A 27730-nucleotide genomic window follows, 5' to 3' on the forward strand; every position below is an offset into this window, starting at 1 on the left:
TTACCTCTCTCACCAAGGCTCTTCTCCCCCGATAGCTCAGTTTGGCTGGATGGCCAGCTCTAGGAAGGGTTCTGGTCGTCCCAAACGTCTTCCATTTAAGGATTATGGAGGCCACTGTGCTCTTAGGAACCTTAAGTGCAGCAGAAATTTTTTTGTAACCTTGGCCAGATCTGTGCCTTGCCACAATTCTGTCTCTGAGCTCTTCAGGCAGTTCCTTTGACCTCATGATTCTCATTTGCTCTGACATGCACTGTGAGCTGTAAGGTCTTATATAGACAGGTGTGTGTGTGGCTTTCCTAACCAAGTCCAATCAGTATAATCAAACACAGCTGGACTCAAATGAAGGTGTAGAACCATCTCAAGGATGATCAGAAGAAATGGACAGCACCTGAGTTAAATATATGAGTGTCACAGCAAAGGGTCTGAATACTTAGGACCATGTGATATTTCAGTTTTTCTTTTTTAATAAATGTGCAAAAATGTCAACAATTCTGTGTTTTTCTGTCAATGTGGGGTGCTGTGTGTACCATAATGAGGAAAAAAATGACCTTAAATGATTTTAGCAAATGGCTGCAATATAACAAAGAGTGAAAAATGTAAGGGGGTCTGAATACTTTCCGTACCCACTGTATATATATATATATATATAGATACATATACACACACATATATATTAATATACATACATACATACATACATATATATATATATATATATATATATTGTAAGGGTGGATTCCTGCAGTGGTTCAAGCTGCAAGAAATGCCGAATGACTAAAGAAACGTTATTAGCAAGATGGTAGAAAACTGCACATTTCTTGTCTATTCCACCCACTGCCACTTATACCAAAGGACGGAAATAAGCGCAGTTACAATAGCTTAATATTTGTGGGAGAGCGTTGCTATAGAGAATGACGATATTGTATTGCAATATGTAGCACTTCAAAGTCAATACCAAATCAAAACTAGTTAGCACATTAGTTGTAATTGAAAAGGTTTAAAGGGTTAGTTCGCCCATTTAAGACATGAAGTTGTATGCAATCCTTACCAGCACTATAGTGCATACACACTGACCCACTCTGTGGTAACCTCCCTGGTCAGAGTTCTGGCCGCTCGAAGTTTTTCAAGAAGGTATTCCCGGTTAGTTTCCGGGGCCTAAAAACTGTGCGTTATTACGTGAAAAAATTATATGCGTTGCAAAGCTTGATTAATTTACATCACAAAAAACACTCCGGGCAAAATTCATACCTCAGTTTTAATCGGCACTATTTTCTTTCCATTTCTATCAATCCGCGCTGCTGTCAACATCAACAGTGCGCACGTTCCGATCAGCAGTTCCATAGTGTTTACACAATCGAATGACAACGACGTAAAAAGTACAAAATTAACAATGGTGCGAACTTGTAAATTCCCAGGTTGTGACCACAAGAATGTGCCGGGATCACCGTTCAGATTCCATCGTTTTCCTGTTTCGGATATAGCTATAAGACAGCTTTGGCTTGTTGCCATCGGCTACTCTGCGGGAGCTAAAATATCCAAAATAAAGGATTTTCGTGTGTGCAGTGCTCACTTCAGCGAAGACGATTACATCCCCAACCAAGGAGGAAAAATAAAAAAAAAAGATTTTAAAGAGTTTTGCTGTAGGCTACCAGTACCACAGGTAAGCTCTATTTACTAACTTTATGATCCCATGTCTAAACTGTACAGTAAACAAGCTGATGCTGACTCCAGTGGAAATCACGTGAAAAGAGGTCTAATATAAAAAGTTTGGCATCGGTATACTCCGGTTCATAAAGGTATCCCTTTGGTGTTGTGCTAAAATTACTTTCATCCTCATCTGTTCCGTCTGACATTATGCTAAAATTTGTTTCATCATCAGAACTTTCGTAGTCAGACATGTTGTCAACGAGTCGCGCTATCAACAGCTGATCGGAACGTGCGCACTGTTGACGTTGACAGCAGCGCGGATTGATAGAAATGGAAAGAAAATAGTGCCGATTAAAACTGAGGTATGAATTTTGCCCGGAGTGTTTTTTGTGATGTAAATTAATCAAGCTTTGCAACGCATATAATTTTTTCACGTAATAACGCACAGTTTTTAGGCCCCGGAAACTAACCGGGAATACTTTCTTGAAAAACTTCGAGCGGCCAGAACTCTGACCAGGGAGGTTACCACAGAGTGGGTCAGTGTGTATGCACTATAGTGCTGGTAAGGATTGCATACAACTTCATGTCTTAAATGGGCGAACTAACCCTTTAATGACAAAATATGGTTATGGTTACACTTAAAATAGTTACAAAATAGATGTATGAGATGATGATAACTTACATTAATAATTGTACCCAGCATATATGAAAAAATGTTACCAGAGAGAGAGAGAGAGAGAGAGAGAGAAGAGGAGGCAAAAGGAGAGAGCCCCAAGAATAAGAAGAGAGCCCCCAAGAAAGGGACCCAGAGAAAAAGAGAGCCAGAGCATCAAAAAGACAGAGCAACAGTTTTAATCTTGTTTTATCCTTTCCCTGACCATGTGACTAAAACCCAGCTGTGAGACTTTCAAACTGACCAATCAGATGATTACACTCCCCCCACTGTACTAAAGGTGTGACAATTCATCGACCCCCCAAAGTACAAACATTTTGCTAGATCACTATCAGCCCCTCTGTGCCTTTAGGAACTCCAAATGGTCATTGTGGTAGGAAGAGCGGGTAGAAAAACAGTCAAGCAAATATCTTTGTTCATTTAAAATATCTTGGATTATTTTCAATTCTACAATATATATATAGGCTATACAGTATCTCACAAAAGTGAGTAACACCCCTCACATTTCAGCAAACATTTTAGTGTATCTTCTCAAGTGACAATACTATAGAAATTAAACTTGGATATATTTAGAGTAGTCAATGTGCTGCTTCTATAGCAGTATATTACTGTCCTCTGAAAATAACTCAACATACAGACATTATTGTCAAAATAGCTGGCAACAAAAGTGAGTATGAACATGTCAAAACTGTGTCCAAAGTGTCAATATTTTGTGTCAGCACCACTGTTATCTAGCACAGCCTAGCACTCCTAGGCATGGAATTCACCAGAGCTGCACAGGTTGTTGCTGGGACCCTCTTCCACTCCTCCATAATGACATCACGGCGCTTCTCCACCTTCCACTTGAGGATGCCCCACAGGTTCTCAATAAGGTTCAGGTCTGGAGACATACAATACTTGGCCACTCCATCACCTTCACCTTCAGCTTCCTCAGCAAGGGAGTTGTCATATTCGCGGTGTGTTTGGGGTCGTTGTCATGCCGTTCGGCACAGTTTCTGAAGGGAGGGCATCATGTTCTGCTTCAGAATGTCGCAGTACATTTTGGAATCCATGTTTTCCTCAATGCATACATAAATAAATACACACACACACACACATATATATATATATATATATATATATATATATTATACACACACTAGTATACTATTATACATAATGTTCAATATAATGGCTGTACATAGCTAAAAATGGTATTGCCATCTATAGTTCCGCGAAGAAACTTTAGCATCCATGGAACCTTTTCAGTGCACAAAAGATTATTTATAGTGGAAAATATTTAGATTATTATTGTTCTTTATACACCAATAATAATAACAATTGCTCTTTTAAGAACTGATTACTGAAAAGGTCTTTGGGAAACCCCAAATGGTTCTTGTTTGTCATCGCTGCAAATCCCTCCCCTTTTGGAACCTTTGGTTTTAAGAGTGTATAAATGTATGTCCCAACTTTTTGATAATTTGTTTCCTCTAAAATGTATACGCCTATTAGCTGGACCATGCAGCCTGAAAATGACTGCAAGTGATTTGAGCATAAGAAAAGTATGATATTTTATCTTGTTGAAATGAAATACACTAAAGAAACAATCATGAAAAACACTTTTTGGACATTTCAGTTTTCCTTGCAGATGAAAGTAAGCTGTTAGGGAGGTGCCTACAGGTCATCAGTCATTGCAGATCATATGTTATGAAATTAGCATGACATTCATTCATCACTCCCATTGCGAGAGTTTTAATAATGGTATCCATTACAATGTTTCCTATGAAAAAAGAAACACTCAGACACAGAGTGTAGGCGTTTGTGCAGCGCCCCTGCTGGAGTGCATTGGTAATAACTTTATTGCAAAAATACAAGTTCACTCAACCTCAAGCATTTACAAATGAGTCCCGAAATGGAAAACCCTTGAAATGCCATTTCATCTTCGAGAAATCCACCTCTCACTGGCTACAACTCGCATTCAAAGGCTGTTAACTGTACAGACATTAATAAGTAAAGATTCAACAATTCAGCAGAAAATCATTTTCTTCCTCAGTATATAGGAAAAGAAAAGAAGAAAAAATATTTGATTTTGTCCCAGTCTGACTCTTTGCTGGTAGATCAGGAGAGAGCATTTTGCATAGCATACTCATACACCATCTTTGCTACATTCTCAAACATCCTTTAAACAAAAGGAAAGATGAATAAATGACAAAAAAAAAAAAAAAAAAACATATCTTTGTGTTAGAGCCAATCTTTGGTTAAGAAAGTTAAATAAGATCTATTTCTCTTTAAGTTATATATTTTATAATTCATTTTATTTTATCGCTCAAAGGCTTTTAATGAAAAAAAGTACATATCACAGCACAATATGATTAGAATGAAAGTTAAATACTGCATTAATCATATTATATTGTGATCCGACATATGTTGGTCAGTATTAGATTTTCATTAATATATCTTATGTTTATTTGAATAACAGTATGAAAGCATTCCTTGCACAAGGCCACTTTTATACTGTCCAAATTTCAGTCTAGTGAAGCTTTGCATATAAGCTTCATGTACGCTATCAGGGCCAAACATTCTTCAGCTGTGTTGCTTTAAAGTAAAATCTAGAAACAATGTAGATTCTACAAAATCGAAACCCTCAACTATTACAGGCCTGAAGATCCATCATGTGCCAGCAGACTCATAACTGTGGTTTCAGTGTCACTGCAAGTTAAAGTAAAAATCGAATCGAGTAAAATAAACAATAAAAAGGAAGCTTAACTTGGCATATCTCCCTGTATAAACGGGAGAACTGTCAATGGAATTAAAATAGCAGAATTTCTCCAGCTTTACACTTCTGAAGTGTACTATACTTGTCTTAATGCAGATAATAATTATTACCACTAGAATTGATTAACATTCCATAACGTCATTACGTAGTTTCTCCATTCCTCTGTATATTTCTTAGGATGTCATAGTTTTTTTATTAACAATAAATTTATTTATTAGTGTATGTTCAGTCAAACATGTACACAGTCTTTGCCTGTAACACGAGACACAAAACAGCTGTGTGCTACAGGGAATGCCCGTATCAGAGAAGTAGGAGGAAAAAGGTTAGAAGAGACAGTCTCGTTCCGTTCTCCACGCCAGGGCCGCAGATTTACATGCCTGCTCCGACAAAAAGCACCAGAGCTGAGAGATGACACCGTACAAAACATCTCTATTCACTTAGTACAGGATAAAGTACTTAGCATCTACATGACATTAACCCACCCGCTACCAAAAAAAAGTTTGCAGGAGAGTTGGGAAAAATAGTTCCGCAAAGCGACAACGATTTCCGGGACATTGGTTTGCAGAGGATTTGCATCGTGGGACAGGCGAGGAGGAAGGGTAAAGTGTGTTTTTTTCATACACTACTGATCAAAAGTTTGGATTATTATTATTTTTTTATTTTTTTTGAAAGAAGTCTCTTATACTCACCAAGGCTGCGTTTATTTGTTAAGAACTAGTAAAACAGTAATAATTGGGAAATATTATTGCAATTTACTGTTTTCTAAAAATACATTTTAAAAAGTTATTTATTCATGTGATGGCAAAGCTGAATTTTCAGCAGCCGTAATTCCAGACTTTAGTGTCACATGATCCTTAAGAAATCATTCTAATATGCTGATTTGGTACTCGAGAAACTACCGTTTTCAATATTGACAAGAAATGTTTCTGGAGCAGCAAATCAGCATATTAGAATGATTTATGAAGGATCATGTGACACTGAAGACTGGAGTAATGATGCTGAAAATTCAGCTTTGCCATCAATGGAAAAAAATTTATTAATAATATTTCACAAGATTACCGTTTTTACTGTATTTTTGACCAAATAAATATGGCCTTACTGAGCATAAGAGATGTCTTTCAAACGTTAAAAAAATCCTAATTATTCCAAACTTTTTACCAGTACTGTAAAAGTCAAAGAGGGCAGAGTTACAATAAGCCCCTCCCCTTTTACTACCCAACACATGCACACACGCATACACACAAACACACATTTACTGTTTAGTGCAGCATGGAGGTACAGTATGATTCTCCTCTGCAGTTAATTGAACATTTTAGTTAATTAAGTTAAGTGCTCTGGGTTGGATGGCTCACTGCGGGGGGTCCGGGTCTGGACCCCACGCTCCTAACATTGCATGCTGCAGGTCTGACCATAGGTTAGTCATACACACACACACACACCTGAGCCCCAAAGCATCACACCATACCAGTGCTCGTGAAAAAAAACAAAAAAAACAGTTGGTTTCTGTGGCTCTTTCCAGCATGCTGTGGATCGAGTTTTGGGGGCTTTTGCATGGAAAGATTTACCGACTAGAGCAGGGTAATGGAAGAACATCACCCCAGGATCAATACAGAGTGCAGGGTGACTGAGGATGGCATCAGGTCTCGGGAAGTGCTCCTTCCAGTTCTCCAAGAAACTGTGAAGAGAATGGGATTGGTGTGCAGAAAGGTTGCCCAGAGGAAGAAATGCATCTGTGGAAACCTTCCAGGGCTGGAGGACATGGTTGCATCCAAAGCCAATTGGTTGGGACACCTCAGTGCTGGACCGTAGTGCTTCCCCCTGGAGACAGTTTGACGCCCGTCAAACACAGCCAGAAGCTTGGAGAACCTCTGGAGACGTCCTGCAGTGGGGTAGGATGGAGTGTGAAGGACAGGATCCAGACCAATCAAAGAAAAAAAAAGCAACAACAAAAGAGGAGCTCCTTCAACAGCAGTAAGGAAACGAAAATGAAGCAAATGCAGAATGTTTAGCAGGGTGGCCACTGGAGCCTGGACTCAAATGCAATGCAATGGCAGAAACATGAATGCGGAACAAGCGGGAAATGGCCCTTTGAATGGAGGAGGTGGTCATGGAAATGGAAAACGAGAGTTAGCTTTACCTGGGACCTCTCTGCAAGGCCCAGGCTGCTGAGACAGAGGTGAAGATGATGGAAGGAGATGAAGATAGCTGGGCTGGAGCGGATGGAGGTCTGAATGAGACAATGGAAACTGAAGGCAACTAGGTGAGTACATGGAGCTGTGATATGGCGAAACCCCGGAGTCCCCCAGCTAGGTACACACACAAAACATACAGACATTGATATGCACAAGGCCGAGAAATCACACAAGTGCATTCAGTCAAAAGAGAGAAAAAGAGGAAAAGAGAGGGGTAAGATGGGGAGAGAGGAAAAGATGGGGAGCACAAAAGTAAGGCATGAAAAGAATCAGGGGCCTCATTTATAAAATGCACATAAGATCAGATCTGATCCCAAGTCAAAAATGAGGAACAAATTGAGATTTATTAAAGGGATAGTTCACCCAAAAATGAGCACTCTGTCATCATTTACTCACTCTCTAATGGTGTCAAACCTGTATGACTTTCTTTCTTTCTTCCTTCTCTGGAACAAAAGAAGATATTTTGATGTTTCTTTCTTTATTTTTATTTGTCCATACAATGTTTTGCCACTGACTTTCATTTTAAGGACAAAAACAGTTCAAAATATCTTCACTTGTGTTCCACAGACAAAAGAAAGTAATACAGGTTTAGAATGACGAGAGGGTGAGTAAATGTTGTCTGAATTTCCATTTTTCGGTGAACAATACTTTTAAAAGCAGAAACTGATGTGAAAATGTTCTTACACGAACAGCAAGTGAAAAGCAGCTGTACAAGCTATTTTTGTGCTCATGCACTGGTATGCCAGTGCACGCTGATATGATTTTATAATGACTTTCAGTGATGCAAGTGCGATGAGTGAATAAATGAATGAAATGAGTAACCACTTGTATATGCTATCTTAATATTTAATATGCAATATCAATATTCAATATCAATCCACATTCTGGCTGTACTATACATACTGTATATATTTCAGATATCTTATTAAAATCTTATTTTATATCTTTGTTTTTTACAAACCTAAAAAATAACATAAATAAAATAAATAAATAACTGCAATAATTCTACATTTATAAAAAGGTAATGTTGAGGGTTTGAATGACAAGGAATTATTAAAATAAAAAATTTAAGAATGAAACATAATAAATGGCAAAAGTTGGGGCTGGAGAGTAGTAAAAAGTCCTATTTATTTAGAATATAATCATGCATACAGAAATACTCTAATAGCTGTACACTCTTTGGCAGCAAGTAGAACTCTTCAGAATTAAGGTTTAATGAGAACATGACCTTAAAAATAATGTGCATGTAAATGTGATGAATTAATTCATCTAAAATTAATCATAAAAATGTATCACTGACAGGATAATGAACTGAATATGTAGATACACAGTATGGGCAGAAAACTAGGATGTAGTTAGGTGGACCTAATAAACCAAGTTTGATTAATTACTTCTTTCATATGCGCTCATTCATGTACATAAAATTTAAAAATGATTAATAGAGCATTAATCATTAATAATGGATAATAGTGTATACAAATGTATAAATATTTGGGAAGATGATTACATGCATGTCTTTATAAATGGGACACCAGACCTCTTTTCAAATGTAGTGAAGTTACAGCATATGGACACAGGATGGCAGTATGACTCAGTAAGACAATGAGAAGTTTTGCATATGTTTGTGATTGCCTTCAGTGTGTTGGTGCACATGAATGTCATGTGACAATCCAGTTATGCATTCGTATATTTCCGGTATACAATACATATTAGAAATGAAAGAATGCCAAAACAACACACTATGTACACCAAGAAGTATGGAAAGTGTGTAAAGCATGTAAATTAATATGAAGTGTACATAAAATAGCCTGAAGCTCAGCAGTGATCGGCAAGGGTAAGGCAGCACACATTTATCAGGCTAAAGTGGCAGTAGCTGCATGTTAGCAATCTCCTGCATAGGTGACAGCGCTCTTATCAGGTTTCTAGGGCAGATATTTGATCCCTCACCCTCCTTTGGCCCCTCTACCAAACTCTTGCCAGTCACTAGCCCAACTATTTCACTCACAGATTACATAAGCCAGTCAGAGTTCCTTTTAGTCTTATTCATGCGTGGGATACTTACGAAGCTTCGGGAGACAGCAAGTCGGTTTTGGCGTCTCCCTATCACAGTTCCACTCAGACTGCGAGCAATACGGCGCAGGTGATCTGCATCATACTGGTCTTCCTCTCCTGACCGCAGCTCTTGATGGGCCACTGACAGGGACTACAGACAACAAAGAGTTACTGCAGCAAAAAAGAAAGTCTGGATGAAACCAGACACAACACCCAAACAAAATCAACACGTGCTAACAGATTGTGTGCTGTATGAAAAACAGACTCTGATGTGGAGAGAAACCCAGACAACAAAAACAAAACGAAGAGACAGCAATCCCTCATTAAAGAAGCAGCAAATAATAAACACACAAAATAAGTAAATGAAACCTAGATTATTTACACTAATGTTGGGTAGCATCTAATGTAGCCCGCATACTACACGATTTTAGCCCTTAATTTTTGCACTTATCGTAAGCTGAAATCTGAAGCAAATGGGGAAATGTTCCGATGCGTTGCAGATGCCAGAGCACTTTAAATATCTAGACCTGTCAACAAGTCCTGCAGTGTTTTGATTGGAACTGACATCAGTGACCAGAGATAGTTGTGTAGTTAAAAAAGAACAGGTTGTCCAAATAAAGGAAAAATGAACAGTAATTTCAAAAATATTATAATGTATGGGAAAGAGAATACCCATAATTTGAAAAATGAATCTTGGTCAGAGTTTCGCAATTAGATCTTCAGACACCTCATTTCTTACCATGTTTGTGTATCCAGTAGGGCTGCTACAACCTGGTGGTCCATAAGCGGTTCTCTCGAGCTCAGCCGTGGGGGTTCGAGAACGTCCAACTCCGGTGAGTAGCTTTCGTGCAGCAGGAGATACTGTGCGAGAAAATCAAGGCAGAGTCAGTGGTTAAAATGACCAAAGCGGTACAACCTTTTGACGACTGCTCCTAAAATCTCGGTGAAGTTCAATTTCTGAAGGGGATTTACAAAACGTTTATCCATTAAAGATGGGACACTGCCCACTTTATTTGGACCAACTTGCTCATCAGGATCACAACCTGTAAGTATGATTAATTATTAGTTTTGTGTTTTATATTGTGTATGTCTCCAGCTTACTCGCGTTATTACTGTCTTACTGAAATAGTTCTGCTAATAAGCTTTGGACCAACTATTACAGTACCTAAAATTGTGTCCATTAATCCAGATTTGTCCTTTGTTGTTACTTTGAGTAATGATAAAGGATGGAGCAAGATTTGTTTTACAAATTTTAATGTTACATCAGCCATTCACTGGAACATAGGTGAGTTGGCAGTGTATATATATATATATGCCTCCTGTCGTACTGATTAGATAGGCAATTTGAACGTGTTCCTCCTGAACTTTGTTAATAAAACATCATTTAAAAGACTGGACTTCGCCCACCAAAAAAAACACCAAGACAATCTAAGACATTAATTTACCTTGTCTCCCAACAGCAGGTGAGCTGGTACCACACAGGGCTCGGCCAGGACCCGGGCCAGCCTGGAGACTAGCCTGGTAGAGTGAGTCCAATTCAGAGAGTTCCTGGTCCTCTGCCGCTGTGGGTTCCAGCTCCATGCTTTGGAAGTTTGAGTGCTTAGAGATGTTCTTCTTCCTGGTGCTAATGGGACTGTGAGGAGCAAGGTGTCTTCCAGGTGTGTGTTGATAGAGAACGGATCCTGTCCGCTGGTTCTGGTCAGGTGGTGTGTCGTAGGGGGAGACGACAGCATCAGGGCGGTCTAGGCTCCAAGAGGACCAATGACGGGCAGCAACAGGAGGGGTCAGTTTGGTGCGTGGCTGGGAAGATGCAGACAGGGGCTGCCATATGGGGGCTCGTCGGGGCATTGCCCCCTTCTCCTCAACAGGGGCAGGTGGTGGACTGGTGGCCCTGCTGGATTGGGGTATCCGGTCTAGACAATCTGCAGTGCCCTGCCACAAAGGAGGATTTGGAGATTGAGAGAACGAAGCTTGAGGGTGCTGACAGCTGGAGATCTCTTCGTCCTCTCCCAACACACCCCAGAAGTCAAGGGGCAAAGAAGGTAGAGATATGGCCAGGTGCTTGCGAATGGGCATGATCCGAATGCCTGATGCTTGGAGAACATCTGATAACCTGATGCCACCCCATTCCTCCTTATTCTGGGTTGACCAACTGCTACGTTCATCTGGCTCTTGGGGTTGCGCCTGAGAAGAGGCAGGCCGAGGGTTGAGCGATGGGTGGCTAGAGGACTGAGATGGGGAGTTTGTACAAGAGGAGGGTGATTTCATGTGTTGAGGAGAGGGTGGGCCAAGCACAGAAAACTGATTGGTCTCCCAGACCTCTTCCTGATTGTCTGTCAACAATACTTGGTCCGGGCCAGGGTGTTCACTGCAGAGGAAAGAAGAGTGAGAGAAGGATACTGGTAAGACACTGGCTGAAAAAAAAAAAATAGCATGGTTATTATGTGAAATCATTAGTCATGTTCAACATTATCACTCAATTCATGTCATTAATTAAATTATTGGCATGATTAAAATACATTAATTAAATGAATTGCATTTTTTAAATAATTAAAGGCATTTATTTAAATTAACCATGTTTAATGTTACATTTTGTACTTAAAACATTAAAGGGATAGTTCGGCCAAAAATTATATTTAACCCATGATTTACTCACCCTCAAGCCGTTCGAGATGTATATGTCAATCTTTTTTCAGACGAACACATTTTCAGTTATTTTAGAAAATGTCTTAGATCTTTCAGTGGTTTTAATGTGAAGCTATGGGGTCCACCTCCTTCATGTCCCAAAATGTGCATGCATCCTTCACAAAAGTAATCCATCCGGCTCCAGGGGGATAAACGAAGGCCTTCTGAGGGTAATCCGTGCGGTTTTGTCGCAAAAATATACATATTTAAAACTTTATAAACGAAAATAACTGGCTTCCGGTGTCGGTCGACGCGCGTTCACGGAGATGGATGCTGGCGTATGACGTAGGACGTAGCGTAGGAAGCGTCGTGACGTAGAACGAACGTAGAGTTTTGTTTTGCTCTGCTCTCTGGCTGCGCTGTCACGTTCGTTCTACGTCACAACGCTTCCTACGCTACGTCCTACGTCATACACCAGCATCCATCTCCGTGAACGCGCGTCGACCGATACCGGAAGCCAGTTATTTTGTGACTTGAAGGAGGTGGACCCCATAGCTTCACTTTATAACCACTGAAATTATTAAATATCATTTTTGGCCGAACTATCCCTTTAAGAGTTGAAATTACTTATTACCAGCGTTGTCATTGTTTACTAAAACGATTTAAAATGGTTTTCTTATTTGAAATAAAGCTAATAAAATAAATTACATGAAAAACTAGTTGTCAAGGAAACAAGTTTTTTTAAGTTAGAGTTTGAGCAATAATAAATTACTAAAACTGATATAAAAATATTTTAAAAAGACAAAAACTACTGAAAAATATAAAAGTATATAAATAATACTATGTAACACTGATTAACACTTTTGTATTATGTGAGATGAAATGGTTGTTTTTGTCAGTGAATCACCCTACATTATGTTGAAGGACATAACTTTGTACCCTTTGATTTCCTTGTGCATAAAATGTGCACTGTGCATGTGCTAAAAGGTTTAACTTTTTATAGATACAGTCAAACATAAAATTCACATATACATCTGATATATATTTTATACTACTAGGAGTATGCACTATGTATTCATTCACAGAGGCAAACAAAACATAAAATAAGAACCCCTGAGTTCTATCGGGTCTTCTATAAGAACAATTGGTGTTCACCTCAAAGTGAAATACAAAACAATACTCATTCATTCACATCAAAATATTCATTTATGTCAATGTTCATTCCTACCTGAAAATGGCTTTGTTGCATGAAACCCATTCTAATACAATATCTAACAAAAAAAATCACGATGCTGCCAAGGACCAAATTCAAGGAGACCTGTGTCCTTCACACCAGTATTCATGAGCCACTTCTCATAGAATGCATACACACACACACAGTCCCCATGTGCTTTCCACAGCTGACGCACTACGCGACCTTGACATCATTTTCATAGTCGTCATATAAACCAGAGTTACAACAGCCATAAATACGCCCAAAAGATCCCCAGAAGTGGAGAGCGTGGGAATGAGAGTTGGCTTTGCTCCAGAAGGGAAACCTGCTCGCTTTCTCCATTCACTTCTAATAAAGCAGAGCAAAGCATCCATCAGAATACCATCAATCCTCCTTCATCTCCACTGGCCCTCAGCGACCCACCGATGACCCGTGTGATAGATTCATTTTCAGATAAATCTTTATCTAATACCAGTAAAACGCCTTTGAAATATCTAAACACACAATTCTCAGGATTTTTAATCCGTTGTGCAGTTGCCTTCTTTAGTACAGATGTACTGGGATCCCTGAATCTGACACTGTTAACATTCATGGTGTCTCACAGTCTAATATATTAGTAAGACAAGCCTGCTTTTGAAGCTGCGTATGACAGTCTTAAGAATGCAAGCCTAGACAACCCTTTTATCCCTTTTTTTTTTTTTTTTACTTACTCCCAAGGCTACATTAATAAGGCAAATACCCCTTCATTAGCATTAAACCAGAAATGTGTTTTTACCTTAATTATTTATATTTATAAATAGACCATTATTATAATTACTCAGATGCAACCTTAAAAATATCAATACCATGGGAGAAAACATTTTCTAAGTAGCTTAATCTCAAATTTAAATGTTTGGAGAAACTACAGAATCTTGTTTTAAAACAATATAAACAAATGTAAGGTGGGTTTGATTATGAGAGACGGGACTGAAAAAGTAAAGATTGTTTAATTGCTGTGGAGAAACAATATGAGTAAAGTACACTGTATATAATATTGTAATAAACACTGTAATAAATATAAAGCAAAAATAAAATAAAATAACAGTGCTGCCTGGAACCTGCTTACAGCCAGTTCCCCTGGGATACACCTGGTTGGGAATCACTTGTTTAGAAATTGAGAAAAGTGGTACTACTGTGGGTGGTAGGTGGTTCCTGGTGGCTGCTGCATGCCCTAGAGTGGTTGTAGAGCCAACTGAACTGGGAGAAGTTCGATACAGAGGTAAACATCCCTGATTAATGTGCTAGCGGGCTCATTTACTGTAAATACTTCCTCAAGCACTACATTGGGTAATTACCCAAGGGGCTTTGGCCAGGTCAGGCCATACATCACCTCAACGCCTTTAATCAATGGAGGGGAAAGAGAAAGCAGGGAACAAGAAAGAACAAATACAGTAAAACAACCGCATTCCACGGGACACACTGCAGCAGAGACCGTTGCATTGTTCTGGGAGGCTACTTTATTAGTTAAGTGGCATGCCATGTGCATGTTATATTGGTGGTTATTTATCGCTAATTTGTGTTTGCCAATAACTGAGCCGACTGCCTTCTGCTTCTAATACTTGGGCTTATCAGGAATCTTTAACATCCGTCCTGATCTGTACATGTAAGTGTGATTTTGAATAAAAAAAATAACCTCTGAAAGCTCCAGCACTTTGTGAGAGTGAAATATCAACTGGCACTCAGACAAACTGATCAGTTAGATTATGCCTGCAAGTTAGATGTTTTAAGATAACACTGCATCACAATGACAGACATAAAACAGAAATACAAAGAGATAACACACAGTCTTTCCTCATCACTACTTAACAAAACTCCAACACACTGTAATTGTAATTTATCCTAATTTTAAAAAAGCATAGACAAGGATTTGGCTTTCAGACCAAAATATTTTACTTCGGTATGATACCGGCTTTGCCACCTCAGTATCAATTCTACCATACAAACGGATGTTAGGTAGACTATTATTGCATTTTGTATGACAGATTTGTATGTAACTGGAATATTTAGTAATAACTAAAATATACATGAAATCTGGCAGATAAGGCCCATTTGTCATGGAATTAATTAACAACTAATTCATATATTTCATAACTTATGAAAAACAATGATCATCACAAGGTGCATCTCAGCATATAGTTTCCAAATGAATTATTACTGTTTTAAATATATTCTTATAAAATTACAATATTCCAGTACATAAAGGTAATATATCATAATTGAGCAAAATAACAGTTAACATTTACTCTCAAATGGATCGGAAATACAAATATGAATATTGACCAAGATCTGTTATTCACATTAAATTTCTTAATTTAATTAAAGTGCACCCATTTCTTCTCAGTCTTGCATGAAGTTTAAGATGATCTTGGCAACACAGTGGGTATTATTATACTAACGATTTATCATAATAATTGATTTACAAATACATTTAATTTTGACTCTCAAATCATGCACCAATGCTTTTTTACACCCTTATGCAGCAACTCTGCTTTCACGTTTCAAGTCACATAAATTATGTTTGTATGCTGGTATAGTAAAGTTTAATTTAGTACCGCGGTGCTGATTTTGTATCGTTATACCGCACAACCCTAATAGACCCAGGGGTCTGGGAGAGTACTGATCTGAACAAGCGGGTAAGCAGGACACACAGGGTGACAGTACAGGTACCTGGTGGGCCCCTGTGGGCGGCTGGGCTCCTGCTGCTGTTCTTGCTCTTGCTGCATGCGCTGCTGTAGGCCCCGCGCTCTCCTCATGCATTTTTGCAGCTTGGCGTCAGCAGCCATAGTCCTGCTATGAGTGTTAGCACTGCCCTCATGCATGGAAAATCTTAGTTTAGCTATAATGCAAAAGAACAACAAAAAGGGAAAGGAAAGAAGAGCAGAAGAAAAGAAAATGCAGAAAAGAAAGAGGTGAGTTATGAGGGGCCGGCATGCGGACCATTTCTTTGTTATAGAAAAGACAACGTAGTGAAATTGAAAGAAATAGGACAGGGTGATGGTGGGATATATTCCACCTTTCACCCCAGAGTGAGGTCTAGGCTGTGTTCAATAGGCAAAGCTTTGCACGCTAATTCATCAATGTCGTCACACAGTTGACTGTATGTAATGCGTTGATAACAGTAGCTTTCAACAGAAGTGTCATGCCCATTTTAAAAGTAACATTTACATAATAAAAAACACTTTTAGAATTACAATAAAGGTATATAAAAAAGGTGTTGTGGCAGAAGTCATGTTCTCAAATTTATTTTTCATTTTATTATTTTCTCAATTTTTTTATTTTTATTTTTATATATTGTTTTACTGAATATTATATATTGATATTATTGAATTTTTTTATATTACATTTACAAACAACAACAAAATAATAATAATAATAATAATTTTCACTAGGATACTTATACTTAAGTTATCATAATGTCAAAACTTTTATTCATACAAACAAAATGCATTGTGATTGCTATCTGCCAAGTTCAATTGAACTTTTACTTGGTTAATTAAAACAAAATTTGTACTGTATATTATACAACCCAGGTCCTCGCACATTACACAAAAACTGTCCGCCTATAGCTCCAGAATTGCTCGAAAAAAAAATAGGTGCATGACACTCCTGAGTTTCATCATTTCCATTTTAAAACACATTTCCTGCTGTTATGCAGCGTTTTGCTTACTGAACATACCCGTCCATAATGAGTGACATAAACAGAGTTCAGAAAGACCATAATATGGAGAAGCACTGGGCTGCTCTGCTGACGACAAGAGAGAAACCAACAACTGTGGATGAGCTTTTAAGCCCTCGTTCACAATGTGTACTAAACAACATGTTGAGATTCATCACACCGATTAACTGTTAATTGCCTTCCCCAAAATGAGTTTGCATTAGGAAACAGTTGATTTGGTTGCTCTCCCGTCTGGGGCTGTTATATGGAAAACCGCATGGGAGGTTAGTGTTGCCATGGTTCCCTTGAACCTGTTTCGTTTAAGTCTGGTTTAGCATTAATTCTGCCTATCATAAAAATGCTATTATCAGAACATTTACTGCTGTCAACACCAGCTGCGCCTGAGCTAGCTTTAACTGCAGATGACGTGCATCGCTTTCAATGGGTTGAAAAGGAGCTGACGGCATTCTGGGAGATGAAAAGGGGCAAAGTTTTAGGACGGCACACCACTGAAGACACAGGAAGCAGGAGCGACAGCCAGGACAGACATACGAACGTGGACACACAAAACCAATAATGAATTGCAGGGTTGTGGCAGGTGTTGCTTTCATTTGGCCAGAGGAATAGGAAACTATTCTTTTATATAGTGAAGGCATGACCTTATAGGCTGCCACTGAATCTTAGAGGCCTGTATGCGCTTTGGGCCGAATCGGATCTGTCTCGACGAGACAGTGAAAGTGCTGCAGGGATCTGGAGAGTGGAAATATTTACAAAGGCTGTCTTCCCTTTACATATATTAGTGTTTTGCTGCACACATACAGACAAGCATGCACATATACGCACACACCGTGAGCAAAGCGAGACAGAGATGGAGGGTTTGCAGACCTGGATAGTGGTTTGCGAGCGGTATAAATAGATTTGTGGAGAGTTTTGCATGGCTGAAATTGTTCTCTGCTCATTAATCATTCAAGCAAGTATGCCAGCACCTCGGACAAAACCGTTGTTGTTCCAGGTAAGCGAGAGATACAAAGCCACCTTTTTTGTTTTAATTTGAAGAGTGCTGAGAGATTTAGACAGGATTGTGTGGCAGTATCCACACACAACGGCTCAGCAGAATCACAATCCAATCCTTCCAGCAAAGGGGATTTATAGGGGTCGGGAATGTTATGATGGTGAATCCAGAACGGATTTAAGCTCTTTTAGCGTGTGGCTGTGGGTGAGGCCCATTCAAATGGTGATCCAAATGGAGGGCTCACGCACAGAATAAAATGTTTAAAAAAATAAAAAATAAAAAGATTAAAATTTTTCCAGCCTCTGTCTGGCACAGATCAGGGCTCTCAAATGGCAAAAGCCAAGCGCATGTCTGGCACAGATCAGGGGCTCTCAAATGGCAAAATCAATAGCACGCCGCTATTAGCGGTATTAACAATCAACAGGCAGGGCCAGATTCCCAGTCATCCAATCAGATTGTGAAAATCTGTGCAAATGGTGACTCAGATCAGAGCACTAAGAAAACAAACAGGGATGCACCAATTTTCTTATTAAAATAACAAAATACTAAAAGTAAAAATTTAAAAAATTGTAAATACAATAAATATAGATACATTTTATTAAAAAAAATACAAATTATTAAAAAAAACTATTCTGTTCAATACAGATAAGGTGAATATTATTTTCATGTTATCAATAACTCAGTAAATAAATTCTATACTATTTTTTATTATAAAGTAAGTTAATTTAGGCATGTACAATTAAGCATGTACAATTTCACCAACTGATATAGTACCAATATAGTGCATCCCTAGAGACCAAAAAGGAAGGATTGGATGACAAATAATATGCCACACACATAAGCGAGTAGACCAGCACACAGAGAGACAAACAGAAGCAAACACACACACACAGGGTGCTGCAGGAAGGAAAGGCAGTGTAAAAATGGTGGGTTTGTGTCGTGTTGCAAGGACAAGAATGTTTTTAGGAGGTGCTTTCTTACTAAATGGACCTAGAAAGTGCATATATTGGGTAAGTGCTGGTTACCCGAGCAGATAGCGTAGGATTTGGGCGTAGCAAGCAGAGGCAGGTTAGAATTACTTACACACAGCGTGGTGGGAGAGCGCCAGGGCTGTAGCTGTGTCCCCAGCTTGCTCCAGACGCAGCGACTGCTCTAAGAGAGAGTCAGCCTCCGCCAGGCAGTGCTCAAAACTGCCCCCCTTCCCTGCAATTAACACACCAAGGCCAGGCCTCTGAGAACACGCTCATACACGCACAAACACTGCTCACAGGAGCCCCTGTGTGTTCCCGGGAACACGCCACTCACAACGTTTGCATGGCTTACCGGCAATGGAGATGTCAACTGACACACAAGTGCACACAGTATAATGACTGCCACCAGCACAACTCAAACACAAGTAGACATGTACAGTAAGTACACACACAGTACACACTGACTAGGGAAATCGCTGATTTAAAAATGTAGCATTTTAATTGATTAAAAAAATATTGCAGAGTGTATTGGTGAATTTTTAAGAAATATGGCTCTCATCTACAATATTTATATCATGGTACATGATATTACAGTGATATTTCAATTCTTTTATTATTTAAAGATACTAAGACATTGGATTAGATGTAATTATAAGAGAGTGAAGGGTAAACTTTTACTTCTAAATATCTCTGCTGAGAAAAAAGCTTGAACCGGCCTAAAGTGGTTTGCTGGTCTTAGCTGGTTTAAACTGGTCTAGCTGGTCTCCCAGCAAGGCTATTCTGGAGTTAAACTGATTTAGCTGGTTGGTCAGCCTGATCAGGTAAAAAGTGGGCAAAACCCTCTAAAACCATAAAACCAGACCAGTCAAAACAGGTTAGCTGGCTGTCAAAATGATCAATTAATAAATGTATAATATCAACCGATAATTAATATGGTACCAATGTATTGTGCATCCTTAGAAACCAGCCTAAAGTCATTTGCTAATCTTAGATCAATTAACAAATCTCTAATATCAACCGATAATCAATATTGTACCAATATATTGTGCATCACAAGAATCCAGCCAAAAGTGGTTTGCTAATTTTAGCTGGTTTATATGGTCTCCCGGTATATGGCCAAGTTTGTGTTAAATTGGTCTGGTCTTCCTGCATGAAAAATCTGGTGTTAATTTGGTTTAGCTGGTCAGTCAGCCTGATTAGGTGAAAAATAGGCAACCACCCAGAACCATCAAAGCTGACCAGCTTTAACAGCTTATTAAGCCATCGAAAATATAAATGAAAAAATCTTTAAGATCAATGCATGACCAATATGGTACCAATATATTGTGCATCCCTAGAAAACCATCTAAACACATCGGTCTAACCGGCTTAGCCAGGCTGGGAGACCAGCTAACCAGTTTAGGCTGGTTTAAGCTGGTTTTTTTTGCAGAAGGGATTGCTCATAATGCAAAGCTGTGGCTCTGTCAGCTCTCTCTTTAAACACAAATTCTATCTCTTTTCATTTGGTTTCTGACTGTTCGGCCCAGTGTGGCATTTACCCTGGTGCTGAAGTTCGTCCAGGTCCATGAACTTGCTGGGTCTGGGGTTGAAGCCCTGCGCTGCTTCTCTCTCCTTCTCCTTCTTCCTCTGGAGCTCCTGCTGCCTGGCCCTGCGAGCAACTTCCTCTTGCAATTCATCCAGCTCGCTGCGCCCCTCTCCTACACACATACACAAACACATAAATAAATAACAGTAATATTCATGTCTAAAGTTGACATGAACACCTTGTAGCAATAGTGGGTTAATAATGCGCAAAGGCAAAGACTGGCGGTGAGACGGTGACTTACCTAAACTCAGTGGAGTGCTGCTCCAGGTGGGTGATTTGAGGTCTTGCAGGATGGCACTGCTGCTTTTGGACTTGGGCACTGTGCGCCAGGAGGGCCCAGAAGTTACTGGCCTCTTACTGCCACTGTCCCTAAGGCAGAGTGGAGCAGATGTCATGATACTCAGACATCACGAAAGTCAGTCTCAGTGTCTATGTAGTAAATCAGTTTGTGTAGGCCTATACTACAACATTAAGGCTTATGGTTAATATTTGGCTTATTCGATATTTTGTTGCCAATACACAATAAACCAACATTGTGTGAATATTGAAATAATACCATCACATAATTCTATGTCTATTAAGTACATTTTATGTATTGACATACAGAGTAGGTCTGGGTGATGTTTGCTTACTTCTGCTTACTTGTGTCAAAATATAACATTGTGTCAAAATATAAAATATGATGCAGCATGAATTTGAGGTATCATTCTAATATGCTGATTTGGTGCTCAAGAAACATTTCGTATTATTATCAATGCAAAAAAAAAAAGTTGTGCGGCTTAATATTTTTGTGAAAACCTTGATACATTGTTTTTCAGGATTCTTCAATGAATAGAAATGTTAGAACAGTATCTATTTGCATATAATATATATACCAAATTTTTCTTTTCAATATTTATATTTAATATACATACCTGTGAGCACTGGTGCTCTGGTTGTCGCTGAGGGGCATGTCCATGCTGATGGGGCTATTGCTGTTCCTCTCACTGCTTTCGTAGCCACTCTCCATCCTCTGGATCAGCCGAGGCTGCTGTTCTACGCCTCTTAAAGGTGGTGGGATCGGTAGATGTTCCACTCCTGTCTCTGACACGCACCCTGAGCCATCGGTCATGGCTCCAGTCTCTTCTGCTACAATATTTGACCCCCCCGCCGCAGCCCCTGAGACCAGCTCGCTGTGCACCGGTGAAATCGGGTCTTCCGGCAGCGGGGAGGGCCCGAGCGTGGCGTACCCAGGCGGCCGATGCCTTTCCCGGCTGAAGATGCTGTCAATGTTCAGGGCCTCTCTCCTTGGTCTCCAAGTGGGCCGATAGCGCCCTCCGCTGGAGCTGGACTTAGACTCACTGCTGGTGCTCTCGTCTTCCCAGTCCCTCGACCGAGCCCCAGCCTCCGAGCCGCCCACCCCTGAACTAGAGGACGATGAGAGGGGTCTGCTGTGGATCATATTCACAGTCTCTTTATAATCCTGCAGATGGCCAGTAGAAGAGGTTCTTGGTGTACAAAGGGGAGTGGCCTGGTCTTTAAGAACCTCCCCTAAAAAAAACAGACTTGTACAATTATCAAAGTTAGAATATATACATAAATATATTTGAAAGTTGCATCCAAATTTGACGAGGCACGTGCCTTCTCAGTTGGATTTAGCGTGACGATTTGCTGGTGACATTTATATTAGAACATGTTTGTGTTAAAATACCTGCAGTGTCCACGCTGTTTTGGGAACCGCTGCTGTCCTGATTACACACCACAGTTCCCTGAGAGTCAGAAGAGAAATAGGAGGCCATGGACTCATGGTGTGATCGAGAGTGCTTGTAGCTGCAGCTGTCTGTGGAAGAGTCTGTGCGTGTGTCACTTGAAATTGAGGGCTCCCTCCCTGACGACAATAACAACAACAGCAGAGAGGGTATTTAGAAATAGAGAAAGTTAGCTTCAGCTATGCAACTGCGCAAAGGCCAGATCTTAAAGGGATAGTTCACCCAAAAAAATTAAATTCTGTAAGCATTTACTCATCCTCATATCATTTTAAACCTTCCACAAAAGAAGAAAATTCAAAGTATGATTGTACTTTTCAATGCAAATGACAACAAATACAGACTGAAGCTTTCAGACTTGAATGTATAAAAGGATGTAAAAGCTCTATACATGTTGTCCATATGATTTGTGCACTATAATCCAAGTCTTCTAAAGCAGTGGTTTTCAGCCAGGGGTCCGGAGATCACTAGGTGGCCTCAATGGCTTAAAATGTTTTAAAATAAGACAAAACAAGGAATAAAATATGGTAAAACAAGATTCAATTCACCCCCTAAACAACAGTTTTTCTCTTTGAAGAATCAGGATTATCTTAAAACACCTATACATATGAGTAAGCCCAAGTGTGATTTCTAGTCCAGGAAAAGTCATAAAACAGAAGAAAAATAATGGGGGGAAAAGTCATGGGGTCTCTGAATATTGTTGTGAATATTACTTTGCAGTCAAAATGGCTGAAAACCACTGTTTTAAAGCCATACTATACCTTTGCGTGAGAGATGGAACAAAGTGTAAGTTGTTATTCACTGAAAATCATCCCCTCCATTGAGCTGTAACTCAAGAAACACTGCATCACTGAGCAGTGATTTGTGAACCAAAGTTGTTAATCCGTTAACCAGATCAGGCCAATGCATGAATGAATCATTCAGATCAATTTTTGTGAACCTGATTCAATAAAAAGACCTAAAAAGGCATCACTACATCTCTCATGAATGTTCCAAGGGCAGTTAAAACAGTTGCCAAGTTTCTTAGTGAATAAAGCAAAAAAAAAAAAAAAAAAAAGTATTTTCAGTAAAGCGGTCAGAAGAATGCGAAAATAGAGCATATGGACCACTTTTCATGGTACTTTTGAGTCCTTTATAAGCTTCAGTAGCCATTCAAGTGCAATTGAATGAAAAATTGACCACATTCTTTACACATACACATTAAACATTCCACATTCTTTATTCCACAGAATAAAGTCATATGGGTTTGGAAGGAATTAATTTACATTTTTTTTAGTGTACATTGCTTTGTTTGATTCTGAGAATTAGACATCATAAGTAGTATTGTTTCTTTTGTTTAACCCTCTACCTCTCCGTCCCGCCTCTCACTTCCTTTTAGCCTCACCGGAGTCTTCGCTGTCATAGCCAGCCTTGCTGCTGTGATGCAGGTCTAACTGCGCTGCCAGCATGTCCTGCGATGACACGGGCGTTCCTCGGGGGTCAGCATACAGCAGCAGGAGTGGCTGGTAGTGGCCCTTTATACATCTCGACACCACATCCTTCCATTTGGGTCCAATCTATGACAGTTTAGTACATCCTGAGTAAACCGCTCCATTCACAATTAGAAACACTAGAATCAGCTGCTCGAGAAACGCGTGTCATTACCTCCTTCACATGTGCGTCATCGAAGTACATCCACTTGCGTATCTTGGTCTGGAAGAAGAAGGTGGAGTAATGCTTGCCGTAGTAGCAAACCATGCCCACAAGGTAAAGCTCTGAATGCTTGGCCCGCTCATCCGTCACACGGTAGAACAGCTGGAGGGCAGGCACATAAAGAGAGAATTGACCGTGAGGACCAATCAGATTTAGAGTTTGCCATAATTGCAGTGAGGCATTCAATTATTCTAAATATTAACTTGTCAGCAATGGCAGAGCGTGTTTTGAATCATAAGACAATAAAATTAACAGTTAAATTAATATATTTAAAATTAAATTATATTTAGAGTTTGACTTAATGATATGAATAATTTCAATGTTTGAGCGACATTGTCATGAGAAGGCATCTCTAAACAAGGTTCCATGAAAAACAGCATCTAAAAATATTTAAGAATTAGTTCCCTTTCAATTCATGAGTGTAAATTTGTTAAATTGGATGTAACTGATGTCATTTGGATTGCAATGACAGGAAGAAATTCACTGAATTGCAATAAAAAGTCACACAACAGATTACTTTCATTAGTTTAACAATTTGTATATTATATTAAATATAATTACACCTCTTTATACCAAATGGCACAACATGCAAAATATAAATTTATTGCCTAATATAATGAGTAAATAACATTTTGGGACATTCAAAATAGGGATAACACTTTGTTAAATATAATAATATCAATAATAACATCAATTATAATGATATTATACATGTGTAATGTATGTATACATTAATGCTAATTTGTTAAGTAATTTAGACGTTTTTGAAAGAAGTCTCTTAAGCTCACCAAGGCTGCATTTATTTGCTTTAAACTGTAAAATTGTGAAATATGATTACAATTGTTTTCTATTTTGAAATATTTTAAAAGGTAATTTATTCATGTAATGGAAAAGCTGAATTTTAGGCAGCAATTACTCCATATGCACTTAAATTCAAATTCTGTGTCCTTTGTGCTACATTGATAATTTTGACACAGATCAAATTCAGAATGGCACACAAACCTGGTATGAAGTACGTGAGAACACTGTTACACTAGTGGGGCTATGGACATATTGAATGTGACAAAGAGTACACTGTGTTTCCTCCTTTTGTCCTGGACTGTGCATAAGAGAAGGGGAGCTTGAAGCTCAAGGTTACTGCGTTAAGGTGGCGACAAAAAGGAACAGCAATAGTGTGTTGTCCGTGCATGCATGAGTCTTACATCACCCAACCGCAGGCACGTGCCCAGGCTGTGGATGACGTCTTCAGCTAGATCAGAGTGGTCTGAGTCCCACACCAGGCCAATGCTGATGATCTCCGGGCAGTTCATCAGAACCCGCCGAATCCGCAGCATTTCGCCACAGTTACTCTGAAATGAGACAAAAGAGAAGGCATCGTGATTAGGGTTGCACAATATTAAGCAATTTTTTCTGCGATATGAATACAAAGAGTTTCACCAGATTACTTGAATAGCCTCATTCTAGAATGATTGGGGTTGAAAAAAGCAATAATTAAAAAAAGAGCTGAAAAATACTTTTTACTATGAAGACTTTAAATGTAAAATCCTTTTACGGCTGAACAATTAAAAAAAAAAAAAAAAATCGTGAACATTTTTGGTGTTCATACTTAGGGTTACTCTTTACAAGAACCACCTCAAACCAAAAAGTGAAGAGTTACAAATTTTTTTTTTTAATTCCGATAGGCCACATTCAAACTGCTTTGACCAATTCCATATGAATTATGGAATGTGCATGTGTGTGAGAGAGAAAAGGTGAAGGAGAGATGAAAGAGCACTTCAAACAGTGCAACACGGTCCAGCAGGGCCTTATGTTCAGCACCCAATGTTCTTGCTGTGCTCTTTGAGTCACCGCCCTCTGCCGAGCGCTTTGGCAGCAGTATACGGAAACAGGCATGGAGAAAGGCTCTGGCGACGAGCACCACTGCCAGCCTGACCTCTTCCTTTAACGTACAAAAACCTATCCGAGCACTGCCTTTGTGGAGCCGTCAGCGGGGCGGCACCAGGCTGGCACCAGACCTGGCCAGGAAGGGATTAGACAAAGAGCCCAGTTCTCAGAACCGTCCTCTCTCTTTCTCTCCGCCTCAGTCGCTCCATCACGGACAAACACAGAAGCGAGGCGGCCAATGAACAACCAGCAGCGGCAGCACTGCTGAGCTTTGGGACAGACACACAGTGTCCCATTAGAGATCATTGTTAGCCTCGGCTCCACAGTCAGTCCTGCCAAGTGCTGGGAATCCAGACAAACACATGCTTTCAGGGCCAGACGACTAAGCTTCTAAAGAGCAGTGACGTTACAGACTACCGTGATCTCAGTTGCATTTCAATAAAGTCATTTCAGGGAATCAACAAATGGAAAATCACTGGAAATGAAGGCGTGGATTTCAGCTCAAATTAATTTGGACTCATTTCGTTGATTCGGTACGGTGTAGACTCAGCCGCTGACATGGGTTTCTCCATAAGCATGCTGAATGATGCTGGAGTGTGTTTGGGATGATGAAATCAGCCGCCTCCTGTGGCGGGGTGAGGGTGCACAGTGTGTGGTAAGAGCTGATCAGCAGCTGGTGTGTAATAGGCCAGGACTGTGTGTGTGTGTGTGTGTGTGTGTGTGTGTGTGTGTGTGTGTGTGTGTGTGTGTGTGTGTGTGTGTGTGTGTGTGTGTGTGTGTGTGGTTGTGTGTTGGGGGTCTTTCGTCTGTTGAGAACATAGGAGTAGTGAGCAAAAGACCCTCTCGGGGGAAAAACAGATGGCCAGTGTGGTTCCATGTGAACAGCAGGGCATAGATGAGTGTGTCTGGGTGGTTTGAAAAACAATTACACTTTGGGTGAAGATCAAGTTAGGCAGGCAAAAACAAAATCAAACTAGGCAACATTATTGAAATAAAGTAGGCATGACTTAATTTTATCCAATGGGATTTGATTGAATAGTGAAAATTAGGCTATGTTACAAGACAATATTACACACTCTCTGGAATACTTGATTCTGATTGGTCAAGCTAATGTGCTAAACTGTAAATGTTACCATTGCCACAGGTAACCAACTTCTAATATAGCTGTGCTTGTATGGACAACTGGGGGAGACATTTAAAGTCAAAATGAACAATTCTTAAATGATTTGTCTGTGACATTTTTTTTTTAAATTCATGTGCCCTCATTATCTTTAATCAAAGTAATTTTCCCCTCTCTCTTGCAGCAACATCTCTTCTCTAAGTGTTTACTGGCGGGACATGCTGTCATTGCAGCAACCACAACGATCCAATGATCCAATCAATTCCCAGTGGACAAAATCAAGTCCCGCCCCACAGTTTCAATAGGATATAGGAAGAAAATACTGTTGCAATATATTCTGTATTCTTCTTTTTTATGCTGACTTTAAAAAAATAAAATAAAGGAATACACTTTTAAAACGGACTAATTATTAGACATATTTAAAGTTATTTAAGTCATGTTTTCAAATAAAGTAATACATAATTTTAATAGTAAATAATTTTGACATTTAAACCAGTTTATTTAATTAATGTCTTAAAATGTTAAACATTACAACAGTAAATAATTTTTAATGCAAATTTATAATTGCATTTTGAGTGGCATGTAGGTGCAGGGGTGGCTCTTAAAATAAATTTTAAAAAAGAGCTAAAAACTGATTAGAGTGAACCATCCAAGAGTCAAATAAAAAAAAAAACAAGGGAGAAAAAACAACAACAAAGAAAAGCATTTGGCACATGGACGAAAAGAAACTAGCATTTTTTCCCCCAAATGTGCACCTAAAATTGATTTTATGAATTTCTAATTTCATTTCACTACAATTTTAAATATGAATTAAATAAACAGATAATATTATGCCCATTAATGTTTTATGTAAATTTTTGTTTTAATACA

At 39.2% G+C, this 27730-nt stretch overlaps 1 protein-coding gene across 6 annotated transcripts in view; it reads right to left on the minus strand.

Annotated features, from left to right (window-relative positions):
- Positions 1-3939: 3939 nt before the first annotated feature.
- usp54b (ubiquitin specific peptidase 54b) overlaps positions 3940-27730 on the minus strand; it is a 110742-nt gene continuing 86951 nt past the window's right edge. For 4 of the 6 annotated variants that reach the window (XM_084433595.1, XM_084433594.1, XM_084433598.1 and 1 more), the window contains 13 exons: positions 25059-25205; positions 23809-23958; positions 23549-23720; positions 22110-22286; positions 21334-21949; positions 20661-20788; positions 20373-20531; positions 18947-19066; positions 15864-16032; positions 10765-11687; positions 10059-10180; positions 9330-9470; positions 3940-7381 (listed from right to left, as the gene is read on the minus strand). In XM_084433595.1, the coding sequence (XP_084289721.1) occupies positions 7181-7381; positions 9330-9470; positions 10059-10180; positions 10765-11687; positions 15864-16032; positions 18947-19066; positions 20373-20531; positions 20661-20788; positions 21334-21949; positions 22110-22286; positions 23549-23720; positions 23809-23958; positions 25059-25205 (3225 nt within the window). In that variant the 3' untranslated portion in view covers positions 3940-7180. The remainder of the gene's footprint in view (positions 7382-9329; positions 9471-10058; positions 10181-10764; positions 11688-15863; positions 16033-18946; positions 19067-20372; positions 20532-20660; positions 20789-21333; positions 21950-22109; positions 22287-23548; positions 23721-23808; positions 23959-25058; positions 25206-27730) is intronic. The other 2 variants (XM_084433599.1, XM_084433596.1) reach the window with 1 other exon arrangement.

The sequence above is a fragment of the Rutilus rutilus genome (assembly GCF_951802725.1).
Source record: "Rutilus rutilus genome assembly, chromosome: 16".
Taxonomy (NCBI): Eukaryota; Metazoa; Chordata; class Actinopteri; order Cypriniformes; family Leuciscidae; genus Rutilus; species Rutilus rutilus.